Source organism: Cannabis sativa, chromosome 8, assembly GCF_029168945.1.
Source record: "Cannabis sativa cultivar Pink pepper isolate KNU-18-1 chromosome 8, ASM2916894v1, whole genome shotgun sequence".
Classification (NCBI taxonomy): Eukaryota; Viridiplantae; Streptophyta; class Magnoliopsida; order Rosales; family Cannabaceae; genus Cannabis; species Cannabis sativa.
The window spans coordinates 32,773,564-32,787,001 of NC_083608.1; the positions used below are offsets into that span (position 1 = coordinate 32,773,564).

At 35.5% G+C, this 13,438-nt stretch overlaps 1 protein-coding gene across 1 annotated transcript; it reads right to left on the bottom strand.

Moving 5' to 3' along the window:
• Nucleotides 1–4,978: 4,978 nt before the first annotated feature.
• Nucleotides 4,979–12,525, bottom strand: LOC115699468 (nuclear pore complex protein NUP133). The gene is made up of 8 exons (XM_030626894.2): nucleotides 12,175–12,525; nucleotides 11,735–11,859; nucleotides 9,822–11,639; nucleotides 8,429–9,150; nucleotides 8,191–8,334; nucleotides 7,071–7,407; nucleotides 6,585–6,646; nucleotides 4,979–5,816 (listed from the first exon to the last, which is right to left on the bottom strand). The coding sequence occupies exons 1-8, from the start codon at nucleotides 12,357–12,359 to the stop codon at nucleotides 5,265–5,267; spliced, it is 3,945 nt and encodes a 1,314-aa protein (XP_030482754.2). The 5' UTR covers nucleotides 12,360–12,525; the 3' UTR covers nucleotides 4,979–5,264.
• Between the last annotated feature and the right edge of the window lie 913 nt (nucleotides 12,526–13,438).

The following is a 13,438-nucleotide window of genomic DNA, read 5'->3' on the forward strand; positions in this document are numbered from 1 at the left end:
GAATTGAGTTTGTAGTTGGAAAGTTGCATAACTTGACACTCCAATCTGATTTGTTAGAGAGAATCAGAGAGGCACAGTTAGAAGATCCTGAGCTAGTCAAGATTCGAGATGAGGTGATGGCTGGTCGGCCTAGAGACTTTTCAATCTCGAATAATGAAATGTTACTGTGTAAAGCTCGAGTTTGTGTTCCTAATGTTGATGAGCTTAAGAAAGAAATCCTTGATGAAGCCCACACCACACCTTATTCACTACATCTGGGAACCACCAAAATGTATCAGGATCTAAAACCCTACTTCTGGTGGTATGGGATGAAGAGAGATGTGATAGATTATGTGTCCAAGTGTTTAACCTATCAGCAAATTAAAGCTGAGCATCAAAGGCCAGCAGGGTTATTGCAACCAGTAGCCCTTCCTAAGTGGAAGTGGGAGGACATTCCAATAGATTTCGTAACTGGTTTGCATAAAACCACGGGAATGTATGATTCTGTATGGATCATAGTGGATCGGTTCACAAAGTCAGCTTATTTTCTGCCAGTTAAAATTACCTATTCATTGCATTAGTACGCTGAACTATATGTAAAGGAGATAGTTCGTCTCCATGGGGCTCCTAAATCCATTGTTTTAGACAAGAATCCAAAGTTTACATCAAAATTTTAGGTGAGTCTTTAGAGGGCTATGGGCACAAAGCTGAAGTTTAGTACAGCTTTTCACCCTCAGACTAATGGGCAATCAGAGAGAACAATTCAGATATTAGAAGATTTACTACGAGCCTATGTCATGGACTTTGAGGGTTCATGGAGTAAGTACTTGCCATTAATTGAATTCTCCTACAACAATAGCTACAAGAGTACAATAGGGATGGCTCCCTATGAGATGCTGTATGGTAGGAAATGTCGTTCCCCTATTCATTGGGACGAAACTGGAGAAAGGAAGAACTTAGGACCGAAATTAGTTCAGAGGATCAATGAGGCTATAGATAAAATCAAGGCTCGGATGCTTGCTTCCCAAAGCAGGTAGAAAAGTTATGCTGATCTGAAGCGCAGAGATGTTACATTTCAGGCAGGGGAATATGTTTTCCTATGAGTTTCACCAATGAAGGGTATTAGACGCTTCGGGAAGAAGGGTAAGTTAAGCCCTGGGTTCATTGGGCCATTTCAGACACTCGAGAAGGTCGGGTAGGTAGCGTATCGGCTAGCTTTACCACTAGCGTTATCAACTGTTCATAATGTATTCCATATTTCAATGTTGAGGAAATATGTTTCAGACTCGACTCATGTCTTGAGTTACGAAGCCCTTGAACTACAGTCAGACTTATCTTATGAAGAACAACTAGTTCAGATTCTTGATAGAAATGAGAAAGTTCTTCGAAACAAGACCATCGCTTTGGTCAAAGTGCTCTGGAGAAATAGCAAGGTGGAGGAAGCCACCTAGGAGTTAGAGTCTGACATAAGGACTTAATATCCAGAGTTATTCAGGTTAGATTTCGAGGCCAAAATCCTTTTAATGGGGGGATAATTGTAATAACTGCATTTCATAATATGGATTAGAAAAGGCAACTATCACTAATTATTGGTATTTTTAAAATTATTTGTGAATTTATTTAATTGTGTGTCCCATTGTTAGAAATAGGCATTAGAGTTATAATTTCTCAATTCCAGAGATTTTATTAAACTCTAGCTGTATTATTTGTGTTATATGTGAATTATGAAATTTTATAATTTAGCTCGGCGACAACAAAAAATGCGATAGATGGCTAGTTTGATCACATGAGTAGGTCTAGAACCTTATTTCTTAGTGGGATGTATGTTGGAGGAAATAGAGTGCCGGGGTTGAGCGGGATTATGGATTTTGACCATTTTACTCCTAGTCTTGAAGATGCCTAAGTTATAAAAGAAAGGGCATTTTAGTAATTTGCCACATGGGTGATTTGGTGGCTGCCCTAGATGTTGACACATAGCTTCTACTTTTAGCCAAGATTAATGTAATTAGTCTTATTTTTCATTTGAGTGAAAATAAAGAAAATTAAGAAAGAAAAGCCAAAAAATTGAAGAACACTCTCTTTCCTTTCTCTCTCTTCGAACCAGCCAAAAACTAGGGGATTTGTTGCTAAGTTTTGTGTTTTCAGCAAGGATTGGAGGAGGTTTAATCAAGGTAAGCCCTAGACACTCTTTGGTTATGTTTTTCTCAAGGTTTGAATTGGTTTTAACTTGTGATTTTAGGAAATTGGGGTTGTTAGGGTTTGAATAGGTTATAGATCAGTTTTTATGTTCATTTTAAGCTGATTCTAGGTTCTGGTTACTGATTTGAGTGTGTTGTGTTGAAATTTCACAAGTTGTAGCTTTGAAACTCAAGCTTAGGTCTTTAATGACAGTTTTGAAGTGAGTTTTTTTTGGTTTTATTGGTTGGAATATGTTGTGTATGCCCTGTTTAGGTACTCTGGAAGGTTTGGTAGCATTTGGTTGAGTTTTGAGCAAGATTTGGGTTTTTTGGGGGAAACTGGTACAAACCGGTTAACTGGTTTGCCAAGACCTGTAAAACCGGTTAACCGATTTTGGCAGGTTCCCCGAATAACCCGTTTTCTCAATTTTTGTCCATTTCAGTACCTTAGTTGGGTGCTTTCCTGTTTCCTATGTTAATGTAATGCCTAGTGAATATAACAGAGCCTTGAGTTGTAGATTCGAATTTCTCGGATTAGGATTTTGGACATGTAATTTACCCGGTTTTAATATGTGATTAGGGCATCCATCTAGCACAAGACTTTCAGTTCAAGTCGGCCAACTCACTTGAATCTGGAAAGAAGGTAAGAACTGTGTATAATGTGTAATATGAATATGCGAATGTATGTATATGTTAAGTGTCTATGCATGCTTATATGCTTGTTACACTACCAACACTTGTACAGTTATGGTACAGAGTGCATTGGTATAGTGTATATTGCTAAGGAGTACATTACAGTGATACTAGCACAAGTACGGGAAAGTACAGGGTGTGTGTGGTATATCACTCAGTGGTACTCCGGGTACGAAACAAACTCTACCAACACTCGTACAATGAGGTATGTAGTGTATGTGGTATAGTGGTTGTACCCTAGTATGGAACGTTCTTACTCATCTGTTAAGCCTTGTAAATAGGTGTATGGACACCTAGATACAAGTCGGTATTATATGGTATGTTATATGCTTTTCTTACTGAGTCTGTCGACTCACAGTTCTGCTTTCATGTGTATGTAAAGGAAAGGCGAAAGTTGAACAGGAGTGAGCCTGAGCTCGGATGAGGTTGTACATCTCATGGTGGCGCGACCTAGAGTGTTCGATCTCGGGACATCTGGAGTTGTTATTTTGTTGTCGTTGTGCGACCTGACATCTGTATTTTGGAGTATGTTGTAAAAAGTTTAAAAACGGGATCCCGACTTGTATATATATTTATGTAAAGATTACAAAGTTTAATATTTAATATAAAAGTTTTAATTTGATACGATTTTCGAGAAAGTTCTTTGATTAGCAAAGATAGCACTATAATTGAAAAATCACTGTAGCGTGCCTTAGCATTAGGGCATTACACCTGACCCGAACCCAGGACCCGCCCCGAGACCCGACCATTAAGCTCAACTAAGATCCCGGGTCGGGTCAGGGGTTGGTATTGGGTCAATTTATGGTAAAAAGAGTATGATTTTACACAATCTATTATATAAGTCAATACCAAACATAATATTGTACTACATATTAATTAACAATTTTGCCCCTGAACTTTCGACACTACCTCATCATGTCTCTTTAAATCTATGGCTTGTTAAAAATTACCCCTGGACTTTTTCATTTACAAAAATTTAGTCCTTATGTTAGATTCTATCTCACTATCCCGTTTAAATGCTGACATGTCTTTGTAAATTTACAATATTACCTCTAAATTTTAACAACTATCAATCATACACCCTCCAAATAAAAAAGAGAAAAATTTAACACTTTTTTGATAAATCTTAAAAATTAATTTAGATTTTAAAAAATATATTTTGAATGAATATAAATTAAAAAAGAAATCAAAATTTTAAACTATTAAGTGATTTAGATATAAAATAGTATATTAAAACTCTATTAAGATATAAAAAAGTATATTAAAAATTTAATTTCACAGGAACAAGTTTAAGTTTTTTTTTTTCTCTAAAATTTAAGATTTGTTTAAGTAAGCATAACATTTTTTTTTAATTTAATTTCTAATTTTTCAAAAATAATTTAATATTTTTATTGAATTTCTAATATTTTTTTATCTTTAAAATATGAGTTTATAAATATAAATAAGCTTGATTTTCTTTTCACAAAATCTTAGTTTGTTTAAATTATTTATTGAATTTTCAATAATTTTGATTTAATTTTTTAAGATATGTGTTTATAAATAAAATAAAATTTGAAATATTTTTTTAAGAATAATTTAAATTTTTTAATAAAACTTAATACTCTTTTTTTATTCATTTAATATTTTTATCAAGTTTTTTAATAATTTTTTTTAACTTTTTCCAAATTAATAGAAAATTATAATTTTTAAAATTAATTTTTTTTAATGAAACGAGACAAAATTTAGTATTTATCAATGTTCAAGAGATAAAAATTCTAATTTTTAACGGTAAAAGAGACAAAACCTAACAGAAGAGACATAATTATGTAACTATTACATTTTAGAGAGAATTTTTAGGACAAAATCAAGTAGTGTCGAAAATTTTGGAGACAAAAATATTAATTATTCTGTATTAAATAATACTAAAAAACAAAATTTGTATGTTAGTATGGTTTCCCACTAACATACTAATATTAGTGGGACACTATAGACAAGTCCAAATATAAAATAAGTTTTAGAGTATCATTGGAAAGGATTGAGATCCAAATCACTCTAATTTTGACATTTTGCCGTTCCATTCAAGTTGGCCTAAAGAACACATTTTTTCAGCAATTCTAAATAAATAACTAGGGTAAAGAATAAGAACAAGGTAAACCCAAAATTTAGTCATAACTTTTTTTTTTCTAACAAAATTTAGTCATAACACACAACATTGGTATTTGGTACACTTTCGAAAGAAAAAATGTAAAGCTAATGGACTTATTATAAGGGACATCACGACATGCCTTCTTTCATTTTGTTTTCACTAAGAAATCATATGTACTTTGGATTAGAGAACATCCTCGACTATAATAGCTAGTGTTAGAAGCCAAAAGGTAATTCATACGAAAAGTTCAAAATGTTACCATTATGATCACTAATCAACTCGATGAAATGTCACTCCATTGGAGAAGGACCATCACCAACCTTTTCTTCTTTGGTATCAGCCTGTATACTCCCCATCATGATTGCAGTCAGCATCAGCTTCCCTGCCTCCGGGTAGTCCTTGTGCTGCATCAGAATTGCTTCTACTGAAGCATCTTTCTTGGCTGGAGACTCCAAGGTTTCCAGCCTCAGCGGCAAGACTTGGTCAAATCCTTCCCCAAAAGTTTCAGCTAAGGGTCCGTAACACCTGCTTGAAGCCTTGAAAAGCACGGTATGCTTCAAGTTCTGCATGGTTGCCTCATCCGTCCACCCCTCAATGACTGACGCCTGATAAAGTTCGCTCCAATCATCCTGATCTGCCGCATTCCTCCAGCACTCCTCCAAAAGGGTTTTATTGGCCTTACGGAAAGAAGAGCTTGTCCATGCAAACACATCAAAAACACACAAGGATAGCTCTGGGCTTCTCATTTCAAGACACAGCTTAATGAGTTCTTCAGGATTGAGGAGCCTTTCTCCAACAGTTTGTTTTGTACCATCGTCCGGCAGGAACTTTATTATTTCTTCCTGAAATCAGGTATTTATAGACATTAATGTACTGTCAAAGCGCAAAAAGAACAAAATGTCGTGATGATTTTGTATAAGATTCGTAATGATCAAAAGTGGAAGATGCAGAAATAAACAGCAGAAATAATCATTTAATGGAATAGCTATTCCACCTAAATGAGTCAATCCTAATCCGGAATGACCACTTCTGGAAGTCATTTTATTCCAATTTTGAAATATTTAAAATAGTATTTTCCAAAATAACCCCTTAAATATTTTCTATAATATTTTTAAATATTATTCATAAAGCTTTAGATGACTACAAGTAAAAACAATACATGAGCTAAATAGAAATGTAAAAAGAAACAAAAATATTTTAATATAGTCATTACTGCCTACTACTATTATTATTGTGTAGGAGATTATGTAAGGTTTGTTAGAATTCCTGTTACTATATAAATCCTAAAGAAGATGCTGCATGAAATACTGCCATTTTAAAGAATTGGAACCTACAATTGAAGTTCATTTGGGCACCTAGTAATTATACTGCACATGCAAGAACAAAGCAAGAGGGGCCTACGACACTATAAAAGACAGGCTACTATGAGTCAATGACCATTTTAAGAAAATGCTGGTATCTATTTATATATATACATACACATATACATATATATATATAAATATTCATAGCTGGAGATCTGAAACCAATCATAGGATAGAAAAATGAAGAACAATCAACAACATCCTTTAAGTAAATGTCAAGATAAGTAATCGAATTTGTTAATATACCTGCAATCTTAACATCTTCAAATCGGCTTCAATACGCATCACATTTGATTCAGTATCCTTACCTATCCATTAAGCCAATATAAGAAAAAATTAAGTATTGGAAAGCCCAATCACCAACATAGACATAAAGCAACAATCAAGATCTTGCACAATAGAAAGAGATATAGCAAACAGAAAAGATTGTTCGGTGCTCGTATTTTATTCTATTAATGAAGCACATACTTGACTTAAGAAATAAACACAAGAAGTAAGAAGCATAGATCTTTTGAATCTAACATTATAAAAGAAAAATATAGATAAGAAGTAAAACTTAGATTAACTTTTCTTTTTGAAGACTTCTTATACAAGCAACACTGCTTCCGACAAATTAATACATTTCTTCATTATGTAGAAAACAAAATCACACAGAAAAACCATTCTGAATTTGAATTGCTGCAAGAACCGATACCAACTCATAGGAACAAAGAAGACCATAGAGGCAATTACCTGCTATTGCAGCTATCTTTGAGAGATTCAAAAGACGCTTTCTGTCCTGTAAATTGGTTACCACATTTGCATAGCTGGGGTCTGTCTCCTCTTCAGCTTCGGACATTGTGCTTTCTTGTTGAGTAAGGGCTAACGAGTGAAGTGTTTCCGAAGCCAAGGAAAATTGATTAAGAAACAGTTCATGAAGCCAAAGAAGATCCTGATGACGCTTCAGAAATATAGATAGCTCTTCTGGAAACTCTTCCCCAAGCCTTAGAAGTTTAGAAAACTGCCGGCTTATGTACAATTGTTTGAATACAAAATAACTGAAACCTCCATTGGGTCCCATGCTCTCCCGCTATAAAACAAATCATTGAAAAACTTTTCAGCAATTAAGTACTAAAAATAAACACAACTAATCAGTCACTATTACAGGGTATTAGTAAAACTGGATTACGTGTTAGATGAGTAAGAACAATAAAAGAATGAACTGTTTGTTCTAAATAATACACAAATATTTTACATATGTGTGTGTGTATGTAGAAATAGATATATACACTCAGACACCATAACAGAATAAAGCCAGCAATAGACAATTTTCCTTTTTTTTTAAAAAAAAAATGATTGATGTATTTTAATGGCAAAAAGAAAGAAATTTTACTATGACAAAATCCCCTTACATTTTGGAAAGTTGGACAACTGTATCAAGTGTTAGAAGAGTAAGAACAATGAAATAAATGAATTTTTTTTCTATCTAGCAAAACAAATATCTAAATACATACTCACAGACACCATAACAGAACAAAACTACCTATAGACATTAAAAAGATTGGATGTATTTTGATGGTTAAAATAAAGAAATGTTTACTATAATGAAATCCCCTTGCATTTCGTGAAGTTGTATAATTGTAGGCAGCACAAATTCGCCTTTTGCACAGAGAGAAATACATTTTTGTTCTTTATAGTTTATAGTGACCATTTGGTAGATAAATTAGAGATAAAAGTAGCAGAATTTCTGAGGACTCATTAACTGCCAATGTTTCAGAAGCATACAGGACTTGGTCCTTTTCTTTTTCTTTTTTTTTTTAATCCACTTTATTGCCATTAGATACTAGAAAACAATAAATAACCATATACTTACCATTAGATTTCTAATCAAGTCAGAATCATTGAGATCACAGCAAACTTTCCACAAAGTATTGTAGCATTCATGACGTTTTGCAATTGATAATATCTGTGAGAAAAACTTCCTCAGTATTTCTTCCTCACCTCCATCACTTAAATTCTGAAAAGAAAAGTAATTCAAGAATGTTTAGGTAACCACTACCATGAAAACAGAATCGATATACTGATTTTTGAGTAAAGACAAGAGAGTTAACCTGGTGCTTGGCTTCCACAAATTCTTTGACCTGTTGATAGAGTGAATCGAGCAGCATATCCCTTCTATTCCAATACTCTTCTACCAGACCTTTGTGATCCTCTCCAAGCTCAACTTTAGTATTGACAGCACCAGCATATGCCTCAAGTAGAACTTCAGCCAGTGCTTCTAGATGAGTATATAAATCTGATTTTGCAGATACATCAAGTCTGGATGCCTCCTTCAGCAGCTGGAGCATAAAGGAAGCAATGCCCCACATCCCATTACGTACCACGTGTTTACAATACCATGGTGTTAATCCCTCAGGTGGTGGATACCATAAATGGTGCTCATTTTTGTAGTGCATGGCAGCCCGGACTATAGTAACACACGCGTTGGACAACTCACAAGCCCTCTGAATCTGAATTCCAAATGGCTGTTCTGCACTTATTACATATTCTAGTTGTCTGTCCAAGCAATAAAATACTTCTTCAAGATCTGAAACCTTACTATAGAATACTTCAGCATTATCTCTGTCCATTAGAAGAACAATACTTCGCCGGGCTCTTTCCCCAACGAATTGAATAAGATCCCAAAGAGCACCCGATGTTTGAATTTCTTGAGTGGAGTGGGATGAACCAACAGCTGTAGAACGGCTCTGGCTAATAACATTCTGCAACTCCCTCAGTTGAATCATTCCAGCAAGCTTTTCACCATGTTCCAAGATGGTTTGCAAGGAATGTCCTGACAACAAAGTTATAATTAGACTTGAAAAGTCTCATTTCTACCCCCATTTTTCCCCCTCAGTAGACTTTCTCAATAAAGAAAATATCTCAATATGTGCCATTACTTCCATAACACAACATAATAGGAAACATACCCATCTAAGAATTGATAATTTGATACACTCTATGTATTGTGATAAATTTCTAAAAAGAAAATGCCAACGCATAACACAGAAAATAAGAAGTTGCTCTAGTCTTTCTAGCCTCTAGCAGAAGAGGTTGATGCAAATTCTCAAAACACAAATGCAATCTGTTTAAACTCAGGTGTCAACATAAGCAACATCAAATGGTGCGTAGGTCCTCCAGTGATGTATTAATAACAGTACAAAACTTTAGCATCATCACACAGCCTGAGAGTCAATTATGATGAAGCACCTACAAATAGGTTTTTCTTTATAAAGGTCATTATTACCCAAAATCTTGAAATGATTTTAAGCTCCAGGAACAGTGCAAAAAGTAAAACATGTGAAATAAGGACTGCTCATTAATCAATTGGATTTGATGAGCATGCATGCAAAAGTTGTGTTTCATTAAATTTGAAAGTGGACTTTTAAAATATTCAAGCCACGTGCAATAGATTTAATTCAATGTATTAACCAGTATGACAATTAATAGATATATGGCTCTTACTCTGTCTAGAACACAGCTCCTCGTGGCATTTAGACAGAGCAAGAAACTGGAGAAATTTTTGATGCTTCTGCTGCTTATCAAAGAGTTGGGAAGAAACAATAGCCATGGCCAAAATCTCAGCTCCTCTGGTTGTTGTCCAGTGCTTAGCTAGAGTATCAACAATTGATTTGCTTGTTCTGGCAAAAACATTTGTTTCTTCTCCTCTTTCAAATGCTCTAGTTTTTTGTAGCTTTTCAAGCGAGCCTTCAACCTGTCCAGATACTTGAAAATCATGAAAAAGTTGACTCAACAAAGTTTCTGACTCTTCATCTTGGGCATTTCGGTGTGCCATCACACCCACGACTGCCCTCTGTCTATCTCCAGCACCCAATGCTTCAGAACTAGCCCTTCTAGGAGCTACATTACCTCCAAATGTGATATTTTTCCTCTCCTCTTGTGCTGATCCTTCATTTGAGCTACCTTTACGAGATAAGCTTCTTTCAGGGGGTTCGACTCCACCAATTATAACAGCCTTCTCAGGTATTGCCCATATTCCTGCTTTCTCAGTTAGTACAACCCACGCCCCTTCTTCACCATCATCAGTATTAGGAAGAACTGAAGCATCCAATACTTTACCAGCATCATAAGGTAGGTCAAATTGATAAAGCCGGGTAGAATTTCCATAATAGTGAGACACTGTTGCTGTTCCATCATTAGAAAGTATAATCGTTGAGCCTGAAGGCTTGCCTCCTACTCGAAGTCTCATGGAGAACAGAAAATCTTCATCTTCAACTCTTGCTTTAGGAATAATCACTTGTATTGGAGCTTTTTTCTCTAGAACCCTTTCGTGAGCCACCTCTGTACTCACCCCAGACTTATATTGCATGGTTAGAAGAGAATATTGTGTGTAGCTTGAACTGCTAACTCGGTCTTTACAAAATGTAGCAACAAGAATGGTAATGACCTTACCATGATTGTCTATCTGCATATCAAGGGGCCATATACACTTCTGTCCAGCTAGATCCTTTTTAATACCCAAATCACCATCCGTGCCAATAATTTCATGCGACCAGACCTTCGACACATTTACATCAGGACAAAGTTCAATGCTGAAACACTGTATTTCATAATTAGTCAAAAGAAAAAACTGCCTGCTGGATTCTTGCATTGAAGGATGTGAAAAACGCCAGATCAGTGACCTTGGATATCCCCTGCTTCCTAAAATTTGAACACCATCATTACTTCGAGAGGTTGAACTCAAAGAAGTATCCCAGTCTACTTTGTGGCGTTTAATACCCGATGGGCTACAAAGAAATTTCCATACTTCACCATTTGAACTAGAAGCAAGTGCAATACAAACATGTGGCAAATTGGGAACTGCAGCAGTAATCAAAGAGTTGAAAGAACACAAACCAGTAAAACTACTATTTTTCTTGTTCGTTATGTTTTTCACATTGATAGGTGAAGATGTCACCTCGAATTCATTAGGAGATGCATTACTGGTGACTGGAGCAGTTTTCCCTTCAGAATTTATGTCAGGCCAGTATATAACAGTGCGAGTTTTCTGGTTACACAGTATAATAGCAGCAAAGTCGTTATGCTCTACAAGTTTCTTTGTTCTACTAGATGTCCTATCCCAACTGACAGCACAAACAAACCAACAGTTACCATCACTTCTGTCAATGTCTCCACTCTCTAAAATATTTGAAGGGATTTCAAGAACAACGCATTTTTTTGACACAGCAGGAGATAGGTAACTCCAAACAAAGAGCTTGCTTCCACATATAATCCATGCAATAGATGTTCCCTTCTCCACTCCACCACATATAAATGCATCACCTGAACAATAAATTTAGTTTTCCACGGTAAAATAAAAAAAAATTCATGTTCTCAAGCTCTCAACCAAAAAAGTTATAAAAGTATGAGAAACTAACCCCGACCATGCCTCTGCAGCAACATGGTCTGCTCATCACGAACTACCTGGGGAAATTCTCCTACATAAACAGGTTTAATCTGGTCTGCAACATCTCCTTTCTCGTTATTATTCGCAGTCGGAATTCTAGAAAAGATAATCGACAATGATTCAATAAGATATTACATGAATGATTTGAGCTACCATTTCGATTCAATGCAATAGCCAGAGTTTTCTACTTAGTATATAAAAGATCCACACTCATTTATGGCACTGTTGGAATTCACAAAGGAAGTACTTCCATGAACTTGTATATAACTATGATTACTATGTCAATACATAATACAATAAATAAAGCAGTCGATCAACCAACAATGAAGCTCCAAAACACACTATCAGCCAATTAAACTAACTTCGTTTTCACACACACATTCTCATATAGAATAGAAATGGCGGTGATACCTGGCCAGAACAGAGAGCCGGGGAGCCCAAGGGGCCGGAGTGCCAGTACTAGGGCGATTTGGAACGGCATTATCGGAAGTCGAACGGCGATTCTCGGTAAGAGGAGTAACCGGAGAGCCTGCGTGCCCTAGATTAGGGTCCCTTCGAGAACTAGCATTAGACCTCTTTGTTCCAGGCGAGAACATCCTTCTTCTGATGAAAATGGAGGGAAATGAATTATGGGTTTTTGGGGTTTAGGGATTATAAAGACTTGCTTTGCTTAGTCATACACTGAGTTGAGTCCAAGTTAAAACGCCTGCAGTAATTATCAGGTAGAACCAACCACAGCACACAATGTCTCCCTCAAAATGTTCCTTACTTCTTTCAAATAATAATATTCAATTTTATTTATTTTACCTTCTATTTTTACACTACAAAAGCACTTCCAATTTTATTCTACTCTATCTTCCAAAATACATCACTATAATTTTTCTATTGAATAAAAAACTATTTTACCCCTAAATCACTTAAATAATTGTGCCTTTATAATATTAGTATTTCTGTCACATTAACTTTTTTAAAAAAAAAATAAAAAGACTATTATATTAATTTGAAAACAAATTACATAACAGTCAATAGAAGAGACGGAAATTCCTCTAACCAAACACAATCTGAATCCACTATAAGAGCAAACTTAGCCAACAAGTGGGCTTCGTTATTAGCAGATCTATAAACATAGGAGATCTGTGCTCGTGAGAAATTGGATAACAAAAAAGTAACATCATTAAGTATAGTATAAAATGTTGAGAGACATTTAGATTGAGACTCTAATCCATTAACAGCCATTAATGAATCGGACTCAATTAAATCAACAGTAAGTCTGAGAGACACCAGCGATTTGAGACTCCAAGCCAAAGCTAATGCTTCCATTTCTTCTGATTTAACACACCCTTTCATAAGTTTAGCCATTGCAGTAATAACATCATCATTGGAGTTTCGAAGGAGAGCCCTAAGGCCAAACACACCAGAAGAAACGTTGACAGGAGCATCAGTATTCAATTTGAGTTTACCTGATGGTGGAGCTAGCCATTTAGGCTTATTTGGAGGCACCAAACGATGCTGCAAAGTAGCTGAAACCTGAGTATTTGCATTATTTGCCGCAGCCAAAGTCTGAGAATACGAACTGCTAGCAGCAGCAGTATCCTGGGGGATTGAACATCCAGAGACATGTTGGTGGGTTTTACAATTGCTGGTCTGAGCTTGTTTGTAATCTCATAAGTAGTTG